Below are 14,995 nucleotides of genomic sequence, written 5' to 3'. Positions count from 1 at the left end.
TGAGAGACCTGAAACCCCCGGCCTCTGCCTGACACGTAATGGGGAGAGGGTGGGAGCTCAAAAGGCCGAGGGATGAATTCCTGGTAGAGAACCACAGAATGGTAGCCTTGAAGACGGCTTCTTCCTCTGCTGGATCTGGAGCGCCCCCTGGTGGTCGAATAACTTCAGGCTACAGGAGGCCCGGGCCCACCTTTCTTGACCAGTGCCACAGAGCCCTGCCACCCAAGGCCCTTCCTGTCCTTACTCCCCAGTTTCAGGACAGAAGCATAAGGTGGCACCTAGTGATGGCTGCCTGCAGTTTCTGAGGGTTGGTGTCACACAGCTTAAGGGGAAGGCAATGCGTTCCCATGAGGGCCCCCTGGGCCTGCTCTGCTCAGAGGCCACCCCAGTTGAGGGTCGGAGAGGCAGCTGAGCTGTGCTGGAGCAGACACAGGCTCTCCCTGTCCCTGGAGACACAAGCCCAGGCCAGGGCCGTGTCTCTTAAGACGTGACCTCCTAGAACGAGACTAACGGACCCAGGGAGGAAGGATTTTTTCACCAATGGGGTCTTTTCCTTCTTCTGGGTTCTAACGCTGTGAGTTAGAGGGAAGAGGGACTTCCCATGTTCCTAGGACACCAATAAAAGGAGTCAGAGTCCTTGGTGAGGGTGGTGTTTATTAACCCAGGGCACTGAGCCTGGCCTAGGTTTCACTGGAACTCAGTGACACTGGCCCAAAGGATGGCCCAAAGGATTGGCAGGCACTTGTTCTCACTTTGGCTTCTTCTACCCCATGTGCGGGCTGGTAGGGCAGTGGGGCGGGGCAGCTGGCCAGGCTTCCTCCACCCAGTTCCTCCTGTCCCTCCATCCTCTCCAGACCTTCTAAAGGATATCTCCCGTGTGTGTGTGTGTGTAGACAGGGGGTGCTGGGGACTGAACCCGGGGTGTGGCACATGCTAAGCAAGTGCTTTACCACTAGCTACAGCCCCAGTCCCCGACATCATCTTCTAAACAGAGAATATCCTCTCAAGGGATGGCAGCTGCTTAGGCCCGAGTATCTGGTTCCTCCACACTCAGGGGTCCCTGCGCTTCATTCTCATACTCCCCAGGCACCTGGAAGGCAGGAAGGGGACCAAGGGAGAGCTCCAGGGAGCTGCAGGCCACAGCTCAGGGCTGTGGGGAGCACAGAGGTCAAAGGGCATGAAGGCCTGGGGTACAGGGCTGTGACGGCCTCACCTCCCAGTAGATCTGGTCCTCATAGCACTGAGAGTCTGGGGGGGCATCCAGGCAGGGCAGTCTCAGCAGGAGCCCTGGTGGTGGGAGGGAAGGACGTGTGAGGCTTCTCTAACGCCAGCCCCCAGGAAAGGTTGCCATTCAGGGCCCCAGGGGCACAAGGGGGCTGGAGGCAGGAGGTCAACCTGGCACCTGGCACAGGAAAACCACAGCTGCAGTTTTTGAGCACCTACTGATGTGCCATGAGCTTCCTGAGAAACCACCACAGCCCTGTGCGGTGGATCTTATCCTGCATTTCAGACAACGTGACCAAGGCTCAGGGAAATTCAGCCATACGCGCAAGTTCGCAGTTGGTAAGGGGGTGACCAAATTATGATTCTGTCATGAGCCACTGCGTTTTCGGTGGCCTCCCACATAAGAGAAGCACAGAAAGGGAGTATGGTGTAAATCAGTTCTTACATGAATGAACTGAACCTAGAGAATGAAAATCTTGGGGAGAGAGCAGGAAAGTGGGGATCCTGAATGAGGAATTATTTTTAAGGTCAGACATCGGGAAGGACTGCCTGACCTGGGACCAAGGGCGGTGTACCTCTAGTCAAAGGTTTTTGTGAAACCTCCATTCTCATGGTGAGCCGGCCTCTTCCCTGCAGGTCTCTGCCTGGGGATAGATGAGCCTGCCCCTGCTGGGCCTCAGCCTGAGGCTGGGCTGCCCTCTAGTGGCCCCAGGGAGCAGCACAAGGGAGCCAGCAGGACAAGAGGGAAACTCAGTGGCACCCGGCTCCCCAGCCTCCCTGACACCCAGGAGGGAGCAAGAGCCATTTGTAATCCCCCGCCCTAAGGAGGTTACCCTGACCCCTCCACCTGACCTCTGGCATAAGTTGGACACTCAGTAAGCATCTGTGAGCAAATGAATCAAATCCAGGGACAAAGGACTAAGTGGCCCATCCTCCAGAGACTCCCTCTCCTCTGTTCTCCGGTCCTTGGAGCTCCTACCAGTCCCCCACCGCCGTCCAAGGCCACTCACCTCCAAGGCTCCCGCCCACAATGGCCAACACCAGTGTGACCAACAGACCAAAGAGCTGATATATGGCCTGAGATGTGGCAGTGCGCTGGCCCTCGGCTATGAGTGGGAACACGCTCTCCAGGCTGCAGGGAGACCAGGTTGTGAAGAAGCAGGGGTGAGGGACAAGGATGCAGCAAGGATACAGGGCAGGTCCCATCGGTGGACAGCCGAGCAGCCAGAGGGCTTCCGGGAAGCCCCGTAGGCAGGCTCACCTCAGACCTTGGCTTAACCAGGCCACAGCCTGCAACCCCGCCCCTCACATGGAACAGACACACACCTTTCAAGGCTCAGTCCAGGGTCATTTTTGCCCACCTCTCCTCTTAGTCCCGATGTGCAAAAAACAGATCCCAAGGGTCATTATGTCTTACTGACCCTTTAATAACACTCCACACTCTTGAAATCATTTGTTTAATGACCTCCTGTTGCATTTGACCAGAAGGACAGTGCCTGGATTGGTCTTTTTCACTCCAGTTTCCTTGGCTCCCATAATGTGAGTGGATGGGCGGGTGGGTGGGTGGATGAGTGGGTAGATAGATGGGTGGGTAGGTGGGTGGATGGATGGATGGATAGGTGGATGGATGGATGGATAGATGGATGGATGGATGGATAGTTGGTGGGAAGGTGGGTGGATGGGTGAGTGGGTGGGTGGATGGGTGGGTGGGTGGATGGATGGATGGGTGGACAGATGGGTAAGTGGATGGATGGGTGGACGCATGGGTAGGTGGATGGCTGGATGGGTGAGTGGATAGATGGGTGGATGGATGGGTGGGTAGGTGAATGGATGGGTGGGTAGGTGAATGGATGGATGGGTGGATGGAGGGGTAGGTGGATGGGTGAGTGGATAGTGGGTGGGTAGGTGGATGGATGGAGGGGTGGATGGGTAGGTGAGTGGATAGATGGGTGGATGGATAGGTGAGTGGACGGGTGGGTGGATGGGTGGGTAGACAGAGGATGGATGGGTGAAAATAGACACAGAGGAACAGAGTGACAGGGCATTCCAGAGGGATAATGACAGCTGTGGCATTGGGGGGAAACTCACCCATCTCCATAAGCATCATGGGTGGCTAGTCCAGCCACAAGGACCCCCAGAAGGGCCCCCAGGACCCCCGGCATTCCATGGAGGTTGTGGACACCACATGTGTCTTGGATTTTGAGTTTGGATTCAAGGATGGGCTGAGGGAGGACAGAATAAATAATCAGACTCCTGTCCCCTCCCACCTCCACTCTGGGCCTGCTGGGGAGGTGGGAGGAAAGTGACACCATGCTCTGCCCAGGCCAGAGAGGCAGCTGTACCGTTAAGAACTTGTACCCCAGCGTGGAGACAGTCCCTGCCAAGAAGCCAGCTGCCAGAGCCCCAAAGGGGGTCAGCATCATTTCGCCAGACGTCCCCACCACGACCCCTCCGGCCAGTGCTGCATTCTGAACGTGGACCTAAGGGAGCAGGGAAGGACAGGACATCGGAGACCCTTTCAGATTATCCACCCACACTCAACACAACCCCCTCCGCAAGACATCTACTGCTCTGGAAGTCCCTCTGCCATCTAACCTCTAACTCTCCTGCTTTCATAGTCTCCTATTCTGACCCCCCACCACCACCAGGGGGGATACAGCCCCCCTATGCTTGTTTCCATGGAGACTTCCCTGCAGAGTCTCTCTTCCCCCTGGTAGGTTGTCCCTCTGCCTCCCTCAAGGCCTTCTCCCCATACCATGTCCAGCCGCCCGTCCCCACTGATGAGGGCAGACAAAGCAAAAGTGCTGAGGGTGCTGGCCGTTAGGGAGTAGTACGTGTTGAGGGCTGTCCGATGCTGCGTGTCCCCCAGCGCAGTGGGTGCAGAGTTGAAGCTAGGCCAGAAGATCCACAGGAAGATGGTTCCTAAATGATGGGCAGCCAGGCAGAGTGAGAGGAAAAGAAGGGCTCCCCCTCATGGTGGGAGACGGTTAGTGCAGACAAGTCACCTACTCTGCAGCCTGTTTCCTCTGCAGGTGGGGCTGATAATACCTCCGCACAAAGTGAGGATTCAAGGACATGGTGCAGATGAACACAGGCCGTGGCCTAGCAGGTACTAAGTGCTTGACAAGGGCTGACGTGCAGTACATTGGTAAAGCTCGTGCCTAGTGCAATCCGCAGTACCACCTGCACCCCCAACCCTTTAAAAAAAAAAATGGTATCTATTAAAGGGTACTGGGAACTATGTGATTGCAAGCCACAGAGCATTGAGGTTTTATGATTTTTTTTTTTTTTTTGCCTTGTTGATACTGAGATTTGAACCCAGGGGCACTCTCCCACTGAGCTACATTCCCAGCCTTCTTTTTTCATTATTATTTTATTTTGAGACAGGGTTTCTCTAGATTGCCCAGGCTGGCCTTGAACTTGTGATTCTTCTGCCTCACAGGCTCCTGAGTAGCTGGGATCACGGGTGTGCCTATCTGAGTGTTTTGTTTTATTTATTTATTTATCTTTTTGATGGGGATTAAGGATTGAATTCACAGCCTCACACATGCTAGGCTCACACATGCTAAGCAAGCACTTTACTACTGAGCCACATACCAGCCCGTTTTATTTTATTTCATTTTATTTTATTTTTTTAAAGTATCAGAAAAGGAGAGGAGCTAGACACGGTGGCACATGCCTGTAATCCCAGCAACTCTCCCGGCTGAGGGAGGAGGATCATGAGTTCAAAGACAACCTTAGCAACTTAGCAAGGCCCTAAGCAACTCAGCGAAGCCTTGTCTCTAAATAAAATATTAAACATGGCTGAGGGGTTTGTGCTTAGTTGTGTTAAGCATCTTTGTTACCAAAAAACAAAAACAAAACAAAAAAACAGAGGAGAATAAAGACAAAAGTTACTGCACATGAGGCATGATTCTGGGTGCCTTTATCAGGAAAACAATTTGTTTTAGAACCTCAGCCACCTAGAGAAGGTGGACTCGGCATGGGCTGTCTGCTCAGTAATGGATATCCCGAGCCTTTGGGGTAAGAATCATGTGTGAGGTTCATGGACCAGTCCTGCAGGGAGAGGGGGGAAGAGCCAAGGGACAAGGTGCAGGAGATGGCGGAGGCCCCGCATGGTGGGCCAGCCAGGTAAGCGGCTTCAGGACTGTCCCTTAGTCTTGAGGAGCCTGCTGGGGGGAACTGCTCCCTGCAACCCCACAGACCTGGGTAAAATGGACCACACTGACATGGGCTGTCTCTAATGGAGACTGGGGGGACAGTGGAGGCAGGGACCAGGGTCCTGCCTCAGTGACCTACACGCTAACAGCCAGGAGCCAGGAGGCAGAGATCAGAGAATGTCTGGGAATCCTGGGGTAGCCTTTGGACTTGAGGCCAAGCTTATCTGGGTCTCAAAGGTCAAGGAGATTGCAGCCGTCTGTTTCACAACAAACCCAGAGAGGGGCAAGAAATACAAAATACAAATATTTTGTACTAGGGATTGAACCCAGGTGTGTTTTACCACTGAACTACATCCTTAGCACCCCTGCCCTGCCTTTTTTTTTTTTTTTTGAGACAGGGTCTTGCTAATTTGCCCAGGCTAGCCTTGAACTTGTAATCCTCCTATTGTTTCCTAAATTACTGGGATCATAGGCATGTATCTCTCAAAACAAGTCTCTTTTTTTCTTTTTATCTCTTTCTTTTTTTTTTTTTTTGTACCAGGGTTTGAATCCAAGGGCACCTGACCACCGTGCCACATCCCTCAGTAGCTCAGGGATTGCTGAGGCTGGCTTTGAACTAACAATCCTCTGGTCTCAGCCCCCTGAGCCACTGGGATTACAGGCACCATGCCCAGCGCTTCAGTCTCTTTTTTAATGTAAAAATAGGCACTGCAGGCCCTGTTCAGTGCCTTGTATGAAAAATAACATGGATGTCCTCTGCTGACCGCAGTTTGTAAATGCACAGAGAGGAACAGAGTTACAGGGCCCCCAGGCCAGCCCTACTGCTGGGGGGGGGGGGGGGGTGACAGTGCAGGGGCTTGCAGGGCAGCTAGAGGGGAAAGCCCTCATGGGTGGAAGGCAGCAGCAGGGGCAGGCAGAGGTGGAGATCTGCAGGAAACCAGACCCCCTCAAATGCAGCTCAGCTGGAGCCAAGTACAGGGGAGGGTGAGTGAGCAGACTAGGGGGCTGTATCCCAGGATGAGGGTCTTGTTTCTAACGTGTGGTTGTGGGGGCCCTCAAAGATCTGAAGCAAGATGGAGGTGGATTTAGAAAGGCCCCTGGAAAACTGGGCATGGTGGGACATGACTGTAATCCAGCAACTCAGAGCCCGAGGTCGGAGGATCCCAATTCCAAACCAGCCTCAGCAATTTAGTGAGACCCTGTCTTAAAATAAAAATTAAAAGGACTAGGGATGTAATTCCGTGGTAAAGCGTGCCTTGGTTCAATCCCCAAAATAAATAAATAAATAAATGGGACTGGGGGTGCAGCTCAACCCCTAGGTTCAATCTCTAGTACTGGAAAAAAAAAAAAAGACAAAAAGGGGGCCCTTGGGATGGATCTGAGCCAGGTGGGTACCCCAGGTCTGAGTTCTAAGAATGTCATAAAACCATTAAGAATGATGAGCAGTTGGGCATGGTGGTGCACGCCTGTAATCCCAGCAACTCTTGAGGCTGAGGCAGGAGGATTGCAAGTTGGAGGCCAGCCTCAGCAACATAGTAAAGGCCTAAGGAACTAAGTGAAACGCTGCTCAAAATAAAAAATAAGAAGGGCTGGGGGTGTGACTCAGTGGTTAGGCATCCTTGGGGTTCTATTCCAGGAGCGCATGCGCACACACACACACACACACACACATAAAGACAAAGAACAGGCACTGGTGCATGCCTGTAATCCCAGTGACTTTGCAGGTTGAGGCAGGAGGATCACAAGTTCAAGGCCAGCAACTTAGAGAAACCCTGTCTCAAAACACAAAAAGGGCTGGGGATGTGGCTCAGTGGTAGAGCAGCCCTGGGTTCAATGCCCGGTACTGAAATAAAAAGAGCAGATTCCAAGCGGGAAGAGTTCCCAGCTAGAAAGCCAAGGACCTTAGTTAGGCAGCACCCTAAGACTTCGCCTGGAGCTGGTCTCCTCCATCCCAGTTCAGGGGGATCTGGAACCAGCCCCTGAATAGCATCCGTCACAGGAGGTCTCACCAATCATGGCAAAGAGGTCCGAATGGTAGATGGAGCCTTGGCGGTGCTTGCTCTTCTCCAGCTGGCGCCTGTAGAGGACCCTCGACAGGAACAGCCCGAAGTAGGCTCCAAAGGTGTGGATAGTCATGGAGCCGCCCGCATCCCTCACCTGGGGAGGAGGAGCGCAGGTGGAGAGGCAGCTCGCCCAGCTCAGAGCCTGGCGCTGGCCACCCCAACACCCTCATCCATTCCTGCAGACTCTCACCCCCAGGAGGTTGAGGAGCACGAACTCGTTGATCCCGAACAGCGCCACCTCCAGCAGGGTCATGAGCAGCAGCTGCGCAGGCCCCGTCTTGCCCAGAATGGCCCCGAAGGAGATGAGCACCGAGGCCGCGCAGAAGTCGGCGTTGATCATGCTGGTGCGCGGGGGAGAGGGCGGGAGAGGGGCTTCGGGCACCGGCCGGGAGGGCCAGCGGAAGGCACCTCTCCCCTGGGTCCAAGGGACGGCCTCGCTCCTTCTTGTAGACTGGCCCACGAAGCCCACCAAGAACCAGAACCGAGCCAAGGGCGCCTCTTAACCTGCCCCTTTCTGCGAGGCCATCGCTGCCCCTAGGAGCGCTTGGGTGGGAGGTGGCCCTAAAATGTGAGCTGGGCTGGTCGTGGGTCAGGGATGGAAGGACGCCAGGCAGGACACCTGGGGAAACCAACTGATGGGTCAGAAACAGGGCCAGGCACCGGCCTCCAAGGACAAGGGCTTAACTGTGTCTCTGGGGCAGGAGCCGCCCGGGGGACCCCAGAGCGCCGCTCTCTGCACCGCTGCCCACCTCTCCACGCCGACAAGGATGTGGCCGCCCTGGAAGGAGTGCAGGAAGCCCTGCACCAGGGTGGACCACTGCAGGGCCAGGGCGGCCAGGAGGAAGGTGAAGCCCACGCTGCTGAAGCCGTAGCGCTGCAGGAAGACCATGAGGAAGCCGAAGCCCACGAACACCATGGCGTGCACGTCCTGGAAGCCTGCGAGGGCCAGGGGCGGTGAGCACCGCGGCGCCCGGGCCACCCCCATAAACCCATCGGCCACCCTGCCACTGCCCCTGGCTCCTGCCAGCCAAGGCCGCCTTGAAGCAGAGTCATGCCTATAAAACTCCCCAGGCGTGGCAGGGCTACCCAGCCCTGAGCCACCTGCCCAGAGCCGGCCAGCTTGGAGCAGTGGGACCCAGACCATCCCTGATGCCCCCATGTCAGAGCAAGGGACTAGAACTTTCTGCTCTGAGAATTTTCTCATTCTCTGCCCCTACTCGTTTTATAGCTAACTAGTTGAAAGTCCAGTGTGCGCCCTGCTCTTTCCTGCAGCAGCCTGGGCCCCTCCAGGGCTCTAAATTCTCTTCCCCTTTGGTTTCTTTTCAACTCTATTGGTAAGTCCCTCTTGATTTCCAACCACCATGCCTATTCCTTTAGAATCTACAACTAAAAATAATTTGGTGACTAGCTTTAAATTGTTAACATAGATTACTTCAGAGAAAAGGAATTGAGGGAGGGGCAAGGCTGCTGTAACATACAACTTCAACAGAAAGAATCCCCTGGAGCTGTCTGATTTGGAGATAGGAGGAGGGAGGAGCTTACTTTTTTTTTTTCTTTTTTTTTTGACTAGAGATTGAATCTAGGGGTGCTCTACCACGGAGCTACATCTCCAGACACTTTTTATTAGAAAGAGTTTTTTCACAATACCCTTATTCTACTTATTTATTTTTATGTGGTGCTGAGAATTGAACCCAGTGCCTCATACCTGCTAGGCAAGCGCTCTACCACTGAGCCCCAGCCCCAGCCCCCATCTCCAGCCCTTTTTATTTTTTTAGATTGAGGCAGGCTGGCCTCACTTTGCAATCCTGGAGGCTGAGTTTATGGGTGTTCTCCAGATTTTACTTTTTTGGTTGTTTCTTTGTATAGTCTGAATATTTTAACTTTATAGATGAATGACTTGAACTTTCAGAGTACCAGTGGGTTTTCGGACAGGAAGATCGGGGGCCTCTTCTGTTCACTTTCTATTCTGTATCTCCCGACATAAAAAACTAAGCTAATAAAAATAATACGCAGTGATATCAAAAATAAGAGAAATACAAATAATCATTAAGTAATTAGTATTAATTCGTTCTGTTACCTCTTCCCCACATCAACTTCTAAATAGGGTTTGAAGCGACTTAGACATTTTGTCACCTCATCTGGTCCTATTCTCTTTGTCTTGGGTCTGTGTCAGTGGAGATGTCAAGCTATACTTTTGGGTTTAAAAAAAAAAAAAAACTAAAGAAAGAGCGTCATAAATGCTGTCATTGCATTTGCTTTAAATATTCTTTTTGAAAATTCCACAATTCCTCATCCGATGGGTCACAGTCAAAATGCTGCCACACGCTGGGCTTGGTGGCACCTCCCAGCAGTTCAGGAGGCTGAGGCAGGAAGAGCAAAAGTTCAAAGCCAGCTTCAGCAACCTAGTGAGGCCCTGTCTCAAAATAAAAATAAAAAGGGGTGGGGATGTGGCTCAGCAGCTAAGCACCCCTAGGTTCAATCCCTGGTTAAAAAAAAAAAAAATACAGGTACACTAAATTTACTGTATAAATATACTGTATGAAATTACCTTCAGGTTATGTGTATAAAGGTGTATATGAAACAAAGGAATTTCTTTAGACTTGAGTCACATCCCAAGATACTCTCCCCTCCATATATAATAAAGTCCAAAACATCTTAGATCAGGCATATTCATCTCATACACATTTTGGTTGTAAGTGACCCCAAATCTCTTATAGAAAAATTAGATTATAATGGAAAAAAAATTTTTGGTTGTTTAATCTGAAGAGGTACCCACAAGCTGGAAAATTGTTATAGAATTTTGTAATGCAATCAATAACTTCTAGAGAAGCTGACTTTTATGCTTTTTCATTTTTTTCTTTTGCAGTACTAGGACAGAACCCAGGCGCTTGTGCATGCTAAGCAAGGGCTCTGCCACTGAGCTACATCTTCAGCCCTTTTTAAATTTTATTTTGAGACAGGGTCCTGCTAAGTTGCCCAGGCTGGCCTGGTGCTTGTGATCCTCCTGCCTCGGCTTCCCGGGAGCTGGGGAGGTGTATCCACCACACCTGGTTTTTATGCTTTTTTTAAAAAAAGTGCTATATTTAATGTTGCATAAGAAATACTTTTGTAAACAGAGGGTTGGGCCTGAGCTGGAACTGGAGGTCTGCAGCTTGGCTGCCAATGCCGTAAGTCATTGGCCTCATTACGTCCCCAACCCTGCACTGCTTCTCCAGCCCCCCTGAAGTCATCCAGATCTCACAACCCAGCAGAAGGAAGCCACACATAGACCTCAGTCTCCAGCCTAGTTTTCCTAAGCCTCGCAGCCTGATTTCTTTTCTCCTTGTACGAATTGTAGAGAGGAGGCCATGTATGTTCTTGTTCCCAAGGACAACAAGATAATGGGGCGGGGCGGGCTCCAGCACATTTATATACAAGAAACCACTCCAGAACTTGTCTTGAATGGTGACGAGGTTTAGAACTCCTTACCCAGGCTTGTTTGGAATCATAACTCGATCCTTGGTCTTTCAACTGTAGTCTAAACATCAAGGAACGCCCTCCCTGGGGCCTGTTCCAGGCATAGCTTCTCCTTGAGCTCTGGTGGGTGAAGGGCTATTCTAGTTGAAGGCAGGAGGACAGATAAGGCCTCCCAACATTCCTTTCTGTGTGGGGTGGGCTGCAGCCAACCCCTCCCTAACCCAAGCAACTTTTTTTTTTTTTTGCACCAGGGATTGAACCCAAGGGCACTCAACCACTGAGCCACATCCCCAGCCTCCTTTATTTTTTATTTGAGACCGGGTCTTGCTAAGTTGCTCAAGGCCTCAGTAAGTTGCTGAGGCTGGCCTTGAACCTGTGATCCTCCTGCCTCAGCCTCCCAAGTTGCAGGGATTACAGGTGTGCACCCAGTCCCAAGCAATCTTTGGTTAGAGAAGGTAAAGAGGCCTCCTGAGCTACTGATTGCTCTCCACCCTTCCCATACTTCCTCTCCCCAACCCAGCTAGGTGACTTCTGTCACAAAGATGAGGCAAGGTGACAAGTTAAAGCTGGGCCTTAAGCATCGGACAAAGTCAGACTTAAATTCCAGCCTCTCCACCCACTGGCCACCCCCTGACCTGTGACTTTGGACAAAACACTTAGCCTCTCTTAAGCCTCTGTTACATCATCTATAAAGTGTGAATTTAAAAAGGTATATACAAGGGGGTGGGGAGCAGGGAGGGAGGACCCAGGAGGCCAACTTCTACCATTTCCACTCCACCACACCTGCCCCCAGGAGATCAAGGAGCTGTATTCTCCCAGAAGAGGTCACAAGGCACTCTGGTCCTGGTCACATTACCCTATTCCCCCCCTCTTTTTTTTGGGAGGGGGTACTTTTGGAACCCAGTGGTGCTCCACCTCTGAGCCACGTCCCCAGTCCTTTTTATTTTTTATTTTGACACAGGGTCTTCCCAAGTTGCTGAAGGTTTTGCTAAATTTCCTGGGCTGGCCTTGAACTTTCAATTCTCTTGCCTCGGTCTCCCGTAGCTGGGATTATAGACATGTGTCCTGGTGCCCTGCTTGCTCCCTCCTATCCTAAATCCCGCTTCCCACACACAGGTAGGATCTCGGATGTGTCTAAAGTTGTACTGGCTAAAATTAAAAAAAATAATAAAATTATACATCCATATTGTTTTCTTTAATATTCATTTTTTTAGTTGTAGTGGATACAATACCTTTATTTTATTTATTTGTATGTGGTGCTGAGGATGGAACCCAGGGCCTCACACGTGCTAGGTGAGCGCTCTATGCTGAGCCCCAGCCCAGCCCCCATATCACTTTCTTTCTCCTGTTCCTTCTGTGGCCTGTGCGGCCCTGGACTCCTTTCTTATTTTCCATCCTTAGTCCTGTGAACTGAGAGGCCTGCAGGGTTGGGGAAAGGCCGTGGACGGGGATCCAGAGAACTGGTGCTAGACTGGCTCCTTTTGTAGCTGGGATCCAGAGAACTGGTGCTAGACTGGCTCCTTTTGTAGCTTGCTGTGTGATCTCAGGCAGGTCCCAGGACCTCTCTGGCTCTCTCCCCACATCTGAGAGGGGTTGACCAGATAGGCTCTGAGGGTCCAGGTTACAGATACAAAGAGACCCCTGGGAGTGGACATGCCCTTGACATTGGCAGTCCAGGAGCTCACCAGCAGCTCAGGACTTCCTTTCATCAAAGCGGTGGTTACACCTCCCCCTGACCCTGACCCCTTCCCATGGACACTGGGACAGCTGAGAACCGGCTCTTCAAAGCCCCAGGCTCTAGGGACTTCACACCTCTCTCCTGCCTGACCTTCCCCCACTGCAAGGTCAAAGTCCACCAGAATGGAAACCTGGGGCAGAAAAAGAGGTCATAGAAGAGCCCAGCCCGGGGACAGGGATGGATTCTAGGCAGAACTTAGGAACAGGCAGGGCTTCCAGGCCTTGTGTGACATCTACAGGAGAAGCAAGTGGTGGGACCATGGCAGACAGCCCCTCAGACTCCTCCCACCAGCTCCCATCTTTCTGGCCCATCTGTTTACCTTGTTTTCTTTCCTGTCCACCCCCCCCCCCAGTATTGAGGACTGAACCAGGTGCTCTACCTCTGGACACCCCCAGCCTTTTTATTTTATTCTGAGACAGGATCTCACTAAGTTCTGCAGCCTGGCCTTGAACTTGCCATCCTCCTGCCTCATTCTCCCAAATTGCTGGGATTACAAGTGCCACCATGCCCAGCCGGGTCCCTGCTTTTGATCCCAGCTTTCATGGCTCATCTTTTCCAGTCGAGGCTGGGGACAAAATGTGTGGAGTGAGGAATAGTAGCCCCTTCTGCCTAGGGTGGCTGGGGGTCTGGTGCGTGATGCCCAAGTCCAAGCCTCCACCTGAGCCTGTCTATCCTCAGCATCGTGAACTTCATTTGACTGGGACTGGGTCAGGGTGAGGTGGGGACAGCCTGCCACCAGCACTGCATATAGAAAGTAGGGTAATAACAGCCTGGATGTTTTTATAGGAGACTGTCACACCCTGGGCCTTGTTGGAGTTTAGAACCTTCACTCTGAGTTCTTCCTGTTGCTCAGATGGGAAAACTGAGTCTCAAAGAATGGCTCAAGCATTTGTGATGGAGTCTGGCAGGTCTTGGTTCCAAGTGGCTGAGGCCCTGAGTTACAAGGCAGGGTACTCAACATTAAGGGACAGGCTCCGTCCCCATCTAGGTGGTAAGGGGGGTTAACCTCCCCCTCTCAACCTTGTCAGTAGGCAAGTGGCCTTTGGTACAAGGAGCTTAGGATGCCTAAGCCTAGTTCCAGCTCTGTCACTCACAAGATGGGTGATGAGTAATGCCCCTCCCATGCCTTCATTCGATGTCTGGCCTTCATTCAATGTCTGGGGTTACTGCTCTGTGGTTAGCTGGTAGCTGCTTATGTCATTTTCTCTCTGGCTTAGAAGGCCAATTTTGGGGTCCTGGGGAGAAACGCCTGAATCCCAACCACTCTTGGATGCTTCCAGGTGTGAAGGTTTCATACAAAATACCTGCCATGGGGCTGTGGCTGTGGCTCAGTGATAGAGCGCTCACCTAGCATGTGCGAGGCACTGGGTTCAATTCTCAGCACCACATAAAAACAAATAAATAAAAGAAAGGTATTGTGTCCATCTACAACTGAAAATTATATATAAAATTAAAAATACCTGCCATTACTACCACCAACACCCCCCTCCCACCCACCCCCCACACCTCCTGCCCAGCTAGATTCTCTTTCCTGTAGTGAGGGCAAAACCCCTAGAACAGGCCAATTCTCTGGAACAGCCTAGCAAAGCCCAGTTAGGTCAAATGGGAAGTGGGGCAAGAGAATGGCTAAAAGTGGGGCTTTAGATCTGGATTCAAATCCCAACTCCCCTACTTCTTCCTGTGTGTCTCTGAATCAACCACTTAACCTCTCTGAACCTCACCTTTGTCTCATAGCCTAAATGGGAAGGCATGTGCCATCCTGAGCACAGTACCCGGAACCTGGCAGGCACTAGAGAAAGGGTTATTTCCAATTCGGGGCCCCTTCATCTCAGCGAGAGGGTTGCCCACCTAGGGACAGATCTGAGCACCCAAGAGCTCCCTCCCAAGACACCCAGGAGCGTGGAGGGTCTTCAGGTCCCCTCCACGCCCTCACCCGCACTCACTTGGGTAACGAAAGTAAAATTCATTGTTCGCGTAACTGTGGTTGCCCCAGTGCCAGCGGGCAGCGTCGGTTTCTTGGTTGTAGCGGACAAAGATGGCAAAGAGGATGATGGTGGCAGCCTGGAAGAGGAGGCACAGCAGGGGCAGCTGCAGTCGCCGGCTCGCGGCGCGGCGGGGAGATCCGGCCATGGGACAGAGGCTGTGAAGTCGCCAGCTCCGGCGGGACTCGCAGCGCGCGGCTCGGGGCTGACTCCGCCGGGAGGAGCCCGGCAGGTTTCGCCTGGCAGAAGCCCCACCCCCGGGAGACCACGCCCCCTGGAGGCCACGCCCCCGGGAGGCCCGCCCTCCGCGGCTCCAGGTGGGAGCCCGGAGCCAGAGCATCCTGCAGCAGGGGTCTGGGCCCACCGCTTGAG

At 52.4% G+C, this 14,995-nt stretch overlaps 1 protein-coding gene across 2 annotated transcripts; it reads right to left on the bottom strand.

Annotated features, from left to right (window-relative positions):
• Nucleotides 1–1,021: 1,021 nt before the first annotated feature.
• Rhbg (Rh family B glycoprotein) lies at nucleotides 1,022–14,771 on the bottom strand. 2 transcript variants are annotated; one of them, XM_076861706.1, is made up of 10 exons: nucleotides 14,585–14,771; nucleotides 8,197–8,383; nucleotides 7,638–7,788; nucleotides 7,394–7,541; nucleotides 3,980–4,146; nucleotides 3,567–3,704; nucleotides 3,313–3,446; nucleotides 2,235–2,356; nucleotides 1,206–1,287; nucleotides 1,022–1,130 (listed from the first exon to the last, which is right to left on the bottom strand). In XM_076861706.1, the coding sequence occupies exons 1-10, from the start codon at nucleotides 14,769–14,771 to the stop codon at nucleotides 1,022–1,024; spliced, it is 1,425 nt and encodes a 474-aa protein (XP_076717821.1). The 2 variants fall into 2 exon arrangements, with proteins under 2 accessions (XP_076717821.1, XP_076717822.1); XM_076861707.1 differs by having other exon boundaries at nucleotides 1,022–1,090; nucleotides 1,214–1,287.
• Nucleotides 14,772–14,995: the final 224 nt, after the last annotated feature.

This window comes from Callospermophilus lateralis, chromosome 7, assembly GCF_048772815.1.
Source record: "Callospermophilus lateralis isolate mCalLat2 chromosome 7, mCalLat2.hap1, whole genome shotgun sequence".
Lineage (NCBI taxonomy): Eukaryota > Metazoa > Chordata > Mammalia > Rodentia > Sciuridae > Callospermophilus > Callospermophilus lateralis.
This window is presented reverse-complemented; position numbering and strand designations above follow the sequence as displayed.